The sequence below is a fragment of the Coregonus clupeaformis genome, chromosome 19 (genome assembly GCF_020615455.1).
Source record: "Coregonus clupeaformis isolate EN_2021a chromosome 19, ASM2061545v1, whole genome shotgun sequence".
NCBI lineage: Eukaryota > Metazoa > Chordata > Actinopteri > Salmoniformes > Salmonidae > Coregonus > Coregonus clupeaformis.
Genome location: NC_059210.1, coordinates 19,301,274 through 19,310,410, shown reverse-complemented (window position 1 = coordinate 19,310,410; position 9,137 = coordinate 19,301,274). Strand labels below are relative to the sequence as shown.

Genomic DNA, 9,137 nt, shown 5'->3' with positions numbered 1-9,137 from the left:
TGTTGCTCACTTTTGTATACCTGTGTGTTTTCCACAGGTTGCACCTCATTCCCAGCATAAGGCGCTAGTAGATTCAGGCGCAGCTGGGAATTTTGTTGATCGGAAGTTTTGTTTAGATTTAGGGATCCCTCTCCTACCTGTTGACAAACCTTTTCCCGTTCATGCCTTAGATAGCCGCCCGTTGGGGTCGGGGTTGATTAGGGAGATCACAGCACCACTTAGGATGTGTGCGCAGGGGGGTCATGAAGAGACTATACAGCTGTATCTGATCGACTCTCCTGCGTACCCAGTGGTGCTGGGAATTCCCTGGTTAAGCACCCATAACCCTGCTATTTCGTGGCAACAGAGGGCTCTCGATGGGTGGTCTGCTCAGTGCGAGGGGCGATGTCTGGGTGTTTCCGTGGGGGCGACTTCGGTGGAAAGTCCAAACCAAGTGCCCGCACTGCACATTCCGCCTGAATATGGGGATTTAGCTCTCGTGTTTAGAAAAACTAGGGCAACGCAGTTGCTTCCTCATAGACAGGGGGATTGTGCGATTGATCTCCAGGCAGGAGCAGCGCTCCCACGGAGCCACGTGTATCCTTTGTCTCAAGAGGAGAGAAAAGCTATGGAGACTTACATAGCCGAATCTTTGAGACAGGGATACATTCGGCCCTCCACTTCTCCCGCCTCCTCAAGTTTCTTTTTTGTGAAGAAGAAAGATGGAGGGTTGCGCCCGTGCATTGATTACCGTGGTCTCAATCAGATTACTGTGAAATACAGTTATCCATTCCCTCTGATTGCGACCATGACAGAGTCATTGCATGGAGCGCGGTTTTTCACAAAATTGGATCTCAGGATCGCGTATAACTTGGTGAGCATTAGGGAGGGCGACGAATGGAAGACAGCGTTTAGTACCATGTCAGGTCATTTCGAATATCTCGTCATGCCATATGGGTTGATGAATGCTCCATCAGTCTTCCAATCCTTCGTAGATGACATTTTCCGGGATATGCAGGGACAAGGGGTGGTCGTGTACATTGATGACATTCTGGTGTACTCGTCTACCCGAGCCGAGCATATAACCCTGGTGCGTCGTGTATTGAGGAGGCTGTTGGAGCACGACCTATATGTCAAGGCAGAGAAATGTCTGTTTTTCCAGGAGTCGGTCTCCTTTTTGGGTTATCGGTTGTCCGCGTCAGGGGTGAGAATGGAGGTGGATCGTGTGTCCGCTGTGCGTAATTGGCAAACTCCAACCACTGTAAAAGAGGTGCAGCAGTTCTTGGGCTTTGCGAATTACTACCGGAGGTTTATCCGGGGTTTTGGACAGGTGGCAGCTCCCATCACGTCCCTTCTGAAAGGGGGTCCGGTGCGCCTGCAGTGGTCAGCTGATGCGGACAGGGCCTTTAGGAGACTGAAGGACCTGTTTACGTCGGCTCCGGTGCTGGTGCATCCGGATCCCGCATTACCCTTTCAGGTTGAGGTAGACGCGTCTGAGGCTGGTATAGGGGCCGTTCTCTCTCAACGGTCCGGCACGCCACCTAAATTCCGCCCCTGTGCTTTTTTACTCAAAAAGCTCAGCCCGGCGGAGCGTAACTATGACGTTGGGGACAGGGAGCTGTTAGCTGTAGTTCAAGCCCTTAAGGTGTGGAGGCATTGGCTTGAGGGGGCTCAACACCCTTTCCTCATTTTGACTGACCATCGGAACCTGGAGTACATCCGGGCAGCGAGGAGACTGAACCCTCGCCAGGCTCGATGGAGTATGTTTCTCACCAGGTTCATATTTAAAATCACGTACATCCCTGGGTCCCAGAATGGTAAGGCAGATGCGCTGTCCGGCGGTATGACACGGAGGAGAGGTCCGTTGAGCCTACTCACATACTACCGGAGTCTTGCCTTGTGGCACCGGTGGTGTGGGAGGTCGATGCCGAAATCGAGCGGCGTTGCATACCGACCCCAGCCCTCCACAGTGTCCTGAGGGTCGGAAGTACGTTCCGCTCGAGATTCAGGATCGACTCATTTACTGGGCTCACACGTCACCCTCCTCTGGACATCCGGGTATTGGCCGGACAGTGCATTGCCTTAGCACTGAATACTGGTGGCCCACTTTGGCTAGGGATGTGAGGGTTTATGTGTCCTCCTGCTTGGTGTGCGCCCAGTGTAAGGCGCCCCGACATCTGCCCAGGGGTAAGTTACAACCCCTGCCCGTTCCACAACGACCATGGTCCCACCTCTCGGTGGATTTTGTGACAGACCTTCCCCTCTCTCAGGGGAATACCACCATCCTGGTCGTTGTGGACCGGTTCTCTAAGGCCTGTCGTCTTCTCCCTATGTCGGGTCTTCCTACTGCCCTACAGACCGCTGAGGCCCTATTTACCCACGTCTTCCGGCATTACGGGGTACCCGAGGATATAGTGTCTGATCGAGGCCCCCAGTTTACCTCCCGTGTTTGGAGAGCGTTCATGGAGCGTTTGGGGGTCTTGGTTAGCCTTACCTCAGGGTACCACCCGGAGAGTAACGGGCAGGTAGAACGTGTCAACCAGGATGTGGGTAGGTTTCTGAGGTCGTATTGCCAGGGCCGGCCGGAGGAGTGGGCACGGTACATTCCCTGGGCCGAGATGGCCCAGAACTCTCTCCGCCACTCCTCTACCAACCTAACCCCCCTTCCAATGTGTGTTAGGTTACCAGCCGGTTCTGGCACCTTGGCAGCAGAGCCAGATCGAGGCCCCTGCGGTGGATGATTGGATGAGGCGCTCGGAAGAGACGTGGAACGCTGCCCACGTCCACCTGCAGCGGGCCGTCCTTCGTCACAAGGCGAGCGCCGATCTCCACCGCAGTGAGGGGCCGGTGTACGCACCCGGAGATCGAGTCTGGCTCTCTACCAGAAACCTACCCCTCCGCCTGCCCTGCCGGAAGCTGGGTCGGCGGTTTGTGGGGCCCTTTAAAGTCCTGAGAAGATTGAACGAGGTGTGTTATAGGTTACATCTACCTGTTGAGTATAAGAATATTAACCCCTCGTTCCATGTGTCTCTTCTCAGGCCGGTGGTAGCTGGTCCACTCCAGGACAATGAGATAGGGGAGACTCCTCCGCCCCCACTGGACATCGAGGGGGCTCCGGCGTACACTGTTCGGTCCATCTTGGACTCAAGACGCCGGATGGGGGGTCTCCAGTATCTCGTGGAGTGGGAGGGGTACGGCCCGGAGGAGCGGTGCTGGGTGCCGCGGAGGGACATCCTAGACCCATCTCTCCTGTCGGAGTTCCACCGGGACCATCCCGTGCGCCCTGCTCCGCGTCCTCCTGGTCGTCCCCGAGGCCGGGGTCGGCGCACGGCTGGAGCCGCGCGTCAAGGGGGGGGTACTGTCACGGTTTCGGCCGAGGCTGCTCCTCCTCCTGGTTCGGGCAGGCTTCGGCGGTCGTCGTCCCCGGAGTACTAACTGCCACCGATCTATGTTTCATGTTCGTTTGGCTTTGTCTTGATGTTGTACACCTGTGTCCTGTTAGTCCTCGTTAGTGTCCTATTTAGTTCTCGTTGTTTGTGTTTGTCTTTGTGTGTGATTGCTCTTCTGTTTCGTGTTGGAGCTACGTACTTCCCTTCAGTGTTTTGGAGAGGTTTTTCGCACATGTTAGTGCGCCGTTTGTTTGACGCCTGTGTGCGCCGTTATTTCGCCTTCGGGCTTATTGTGCTTATTTTCTACGTGAATATTGCACTAAAGTCTTTTGGACTGAGCTTCTGCGTCCTGCGCTTGATTCATGCACCACACCCACCTTCAGCACCCCTTGACACCTCCCAGGTTCCCCTCGAGCCTGTGTAGGGATCAGATCTGTTGTATTTTATAACAGAAAAGTTGTTTGATTTAGTTTAGTTCATTTATTGTTTGGTAGTTTGGTAGTTTGGTAGTTTTTTTGTTGTTTGTTTAGTTTTTTGTGAATCTTGTTTCCATCCTGCACAGTAGGAGGCAGGATACACATTAAATTGTGCGATTGCCAATATACCGAAGAAGTAGAAGACCAAGCTGGGCTGGAGATCAACCCCCTCTCTTTGCAAGTTCAGCTGAAGGCAACGTTGAAGTTCTCAGAATCCAATTGCATGTTCAGAGTGATTGAGGAGAAAGGATTAGCCAGGGGAAAATGGCTGCCCTTGGGAGGGCAAGAACAAGATGTACTGTATGTCAGGAGAAGTGCAGTGTTATCATAAGGAGACGTATACTTGGAATACGAAGGAGGAATGGAGGGAAAAAGAGAGGCAGAGGAGGTCGAAGAGAGAGCGGGAGGAAGAGAGGGAGCTTGAATCGGTTGAAAATGGCGGGGAAAAGGGAGATGTTTTGTTAAAGAAGAATGGTAGAAAGTGTAAGCTGAGTGAGCTGGATTGAAGACAGGAGGAGAAATGGAAGTGAGAAAGGGCGGTGGTAGGTGTGGTGAAGTTCTCAGAGCCCGAGGCTTGCACCGGGGGTCAGGATAAAGATGAGTCTGTGACGGTAGGAGTGAATATTTTGGAAAAAGTGAACGCTTGCCTTTTGGAGGATCCATTTGTGGTTTCAGGGTGGGTGAAAACAGATTTAGGTGCTGTGGAATCGGTGAAGGTAACCAGAAGTGTTCTTGTGATAAATGTTTGTGTTTTTGCTGGTCAGAGGGAGCAGACACTCCGCATTAAATGAATGGGGACAAGAGATGTGAATTGTTTTGCTCTCAAGAAAAGGGCGCCAATGAAAGGAGTGATTACTGGGGTAGCGGTAAATGTGAAAGTTGACCAACTGAAGAGGGAAGATTCACAGTGTTTGTGATGCTTGTCGTTTGGTGCGACACAGACACGGTGGCGTGAGTGGTGAAACAGGAGAGTCGTTGTCTGTTCTTTTGAGTTTTGATGTTGTCTTTGCCCGACAAAGTGATGTTAGGGTATATAAGTTATCCTGTACAAGCTTTTGTGCCGAATACATTGCGTTGTTACAGGTGTCAAACTTATGGGCATTTGGCAGCAGTGTGTAAGAGGGAGGTTCCTAGGTGTGAGAAAAATGTGCAGAAGGGCATGAGACAAAGGAAAATGTGGCATTGGGGAAAGTAGTGGTATGTGTTAATTGTAGGGGTACCCATGGGGCTGGGGATCAGAAATGTCCGGTGCGAGAGAGGCAGATTGAGGTTTCCAGGGTTAGAGTAGTGAAGAGGTTGTCGTATGCGGAGGCAGCGAATAAAGTAGAGGAAGATGGGCAAGGGGGAGGGATCCTGAGAGAAGTGGCGTGAGTAGTAGATCTGTACCAGTACAGAAGGATAGGCCAACAACTGATATATGCTTCAGTAAGATTTTGTTTGTGTGTGTTTATAGCAATGGTTATTAACTGTACTGCAGGGATAAAACATAAGTCTTCGAAAATTGAGGTTGTGGTGGCAGCTGCAGAGAGGTATTTGGGTGTACGAGACTTGACGTCAGAAGAGTTACAGGGTGTGTTGAGTGGTGGTGTCCCGTCCTTTCAAGCTGTTGGCCTCAGGTAGGACAATATATATTTAAATAGTGGAGTAGGGTGGTGGGTTTTTAGTGAGTGCAGGGTTAGATGATAGGGTATTTGTTGATTTATTTGTATACAAAAAAATATATATATATATACACTACCGGTCAAAAGTTTTAGAACACCTACTCATTCAAGGGTTTTTCTTTATTTTTACTATTTTCTACATTGTAGAATAATAGTGAAGACATCAAAACTATGAAATAACACATATGGAATCATGTAGTAACCAAAAAAGTGTTAAACAAATCAAAATATATTTTATATTTGAGATTCTTCAAATAGCCACCCTTTGCCTTGATGACAGCTTTGCACAATCTTGCCATTCTCTCAACCAGCTTCATGAGGTAGTCACCTGGAATGCATTTCAATTAACAGGTGTGCCTTCTTAAAAGTTTGTGGGGGGGGAGTTTGGGAAAATGGCGGAAGCAAATGTTCTGTTTGAATCGGATGACATGTCAAGTGGAGATGAGAGTGAGAAGAATTCGATTACGGTGGCGAATGCAAAAGGAAAAAAGAGAAGTAAAGTGCTAGTGGAAACTAATAAATCCAAACCTAGTTCTTAGTCTTTTTTTTGGTTGGAATAAGGGTTTTGGATCCGTTTGAAGTCTCTATTAAAATTGTGGATGTGTTGGATAAGATGTTGTCAATTAAAATAAGTGGGCTTATTTTTTTTGTGTGTGTTTCTGTGGAACAGAAGGAGGAGCGTGCTTTGCGCCTCGAAGATGTCCGATTGGAATGTGTCGTGTGTGGATCTTCGAAGCAGGGCGCCTATCAAAGGCGTTATCTCTGGGGTGTCGCTAGAAGTAAATGCAAAGGATATACATGAAGAATTGGATCAAGTGGTTGGTGCACAACGACTGACCCGCATGGTAGATGGAGTGCGGAAGCCCTCTCCATCCATTCTATTGTTTTTTGATGAGTCTCTCCCTTCTCACATGTATTTGGGTTATATGAGATTCCCTGTGAGAGCCTTCGTGCCCAAACCAATGCAGTGTGATAAATGTAAATTATTTGGTTAAGTGTATGTAGACGAGAGGAGTATTATATGCCAGCTGAGTCTAAATGCTGCAATTGTGGTGGTGAACATGCACACGAATTTCTGATGTGTCCTGTTAGGGTGAAGGAGATGGAGGTGGCAAGAATATGGGCTGTCCAGAATGTCTCCTATCCGGAGGCATTGAGAAGAGTGGAAGAAAGGCTTGAAGTTGAAGAAGTAATGGTAGTAGGAGTAGAGACACAAGATGAGTGGTCCTCTGTAGCTCAGCTGGTAGAGCACGGCGCTTGTAACGCCAAGGTAGTGGGTTTGATCCCCGGGACCACCCATACACAAAAATGTATGCACGCATGACTGTAAGTCGCTTTGGATAAAAGCGTCTGCTAAATGGCATATTATTATTATGTTCTTTGTCAACAGAGGAACCCTGACATTTTGCATGTTAAGAAGGTGGACTTTGTAGCGTTTATTACTTTGGTTATCAACTGCACAGAGAAAACGGAGAGGAAATTGGAGAAAGTAGGCATCATTGTGAGTGCGGCTGAGCGTTTTTTGGGACTCATTAACTTTTCTGCAGAGGCATTACAAGGAATCCTGCCGATGAATGCTCTGTCCTCACAGGCACGTGAGACTGTGTAGGGATGTGATTTCAATGTGACTGAAGGAGTGGGATGGTTGTTTTGATTTATTTTTGTATTTTGTATTATCTCGGGTCCATCTCCCCTTCCCCCAATGGAATATATTATTTTTGTTTTGTTTCAATACCCCGTACAGTAGGTGGCGGCAATACGCCAATAGGTGTAGTCTGCCATAAAACTTTATAGAAGAAGAAGACCCTGAGGTAAGGGAGCAAAATTCGTCAGTTAGCTACGTAGCTATTCAAATTGGATTTTGTTACATTCTTTGTGTTTCAACAGGAGGTATTGAATAGTGAAACGGTAGGAACTGTCAGAGGCATGTTGCTAGTGTTAGCTAAGTTACTGTTTTTGACATTGACATTGGCTTTCTTGCTTGCTAGCTAGTTAGCAACAAATGCCTGGCTAGCTAGCGAGAAGCCCACATGTCATGTAGCTCGTTGAGTGGGGGCATTTGACTAAAGGAGAAACAAGCTTATATGAACAGGTTTTTCCGTCGTGGACGACCATTAATATCCGTTGGTTGGTAGTGTTTTCTGTGTGTGACGTTAACTGACTAACTACTTGCCATCGTGTTACCTGGTTTTTGTTGGCCATAAAATCGGTTGTTGAGGCAGCATGCGAACATGCTATCATCAGCTAGCACGCTAACGTTTACTGTCAAGTAATTGTGGCACCGCCCAGAGTTATTTGTGGGGATGCTAGAATTGTTTAGCTTCGCTAACAGGTATGCAACTAATGCGTACAGACAGTAAATGTCAATTTCGTCGTTAGAGGATCTGGTAATACGAGTGATAAATTCCTCGGTTTACGTCAGACCGCATCGCGAACAATCTTAGCTAGTTACTGTAGGTACGCTAGCAATGTAGCATGTCAATGTATCATTCATGCCAAAGGCATAATGCGTGATTGAACTGCGCTCTTGAGTCTTGTTGTGTTCCGATTACTGTAGTTAGCTAGCTCATGTTGATTTCACAATACCTATTGAGGCCGTCACTTTAACTTCAGATATTTTATATCCAGCCAAATAACAGTTCTTAGCTAAGTTAGCTAGTCAACTGACAGGCTTGTTTGGTTACTGACAATATGCTTGTTTGGTTATCAACAGGCTTGCCGGGAACTTTTGGTAGTAGCTACGTTAATTTAACATAATGCTAGCTAAGTTACCTAGCCACAACTGTTGCACTGTCTATGAATTTAGTATTAATTACATATCATTGCAGTTATGTTGCACACAAGCATGCATCCTTATTAAGACCATAAGTCACTTAATTCCCAGATTGACCCCTGTATCTATTTTGCTACAGAGCAGAAGGAGCTGTTACGATGGAGGCCAACAAAGCTGAAGGCAGAGGTATGTTCTTTTGTGTGATCTAATGTGGTGAAGGAATATGGCAAGTATCTGCTTTGCCCCTGTAAGACCAATTATATTACTCATAATCAGTTTACATCAAGCATCTCAAATCACACACTTGACAAGTTGCTTCAAGTTTCTCTGTCTCTACAACCCTGGAGTTGCATTTTCAACTCTATGAAAGACAGCTATGTTTCCTAGTGAGGATTTGAGGAGGATACAAAATCTGATTCAAATATAAAATGATTAAATGATGATATAAGAATTAAACTTATTTCATAACTTATTTCCCATGGGGGGCCACTTATGAAAAATGTATGCACTCACTTATTGTAAGTCGCTCTGGATAAGAGCGTCTGCTAAATGACTAAGATGTCAATTGGATCACTAAAAAATGTCATAAGAATGCAGCCAGCCACCCAGCTGTTAGTTGAACCTCTCAGCTAGACTCTAGATGGCAGGTAATGGAACAATCACGTCTCAGTTTGCCATCTAATCTCACAGCCTCTGATCTAGGCGGTCATAGGGTCATTGATTTTCCTGCACTGTACCTAACCAATTATCTGTCACCTCTTGAAGACAAATACATTTTAAAAGCACCATGCAATTTTATATCCACACAACATGCCTCTTACTTGGATGCTGTGAAAATACGTGTATTTTCTTCCATTTG

The 9,137-nt window shown here is 47.4% G+C and overlaps 1 protein-coding gene across 4 annotated transcripts in view; it reads left to right on the top strand.

The window, feature by feature from the left end:
* The first annotated feature begins 7,267 nt into the window (after window positions 1-7,267).
* nap1l4a (nucleosome assembly protein 1-like 4a) overlaps window positions 7,268-9,137 on the top strand; it is a 49,191-nt gene continuing 47,321 nt past the window's right edge. For 2 of the 4 annotated variants that reach the window (XM_041837632.1, XM_041837635.1), the window contains exons 1-2: window positions 7,323-7,413; window positions 8,418-8,464. In XM_041837632.1, coding sequence (XP_041693566.1) covers window positions 8,437-8,464 — 28 coding nt within the window. In that variant the 5' untranslated portion in view covers window positions 7,323-7,413; window positions 8,418-8,436. The other 2 variants (XM_041837633.1, XM_041837634.1) reach the window with 2 other exon arrangements.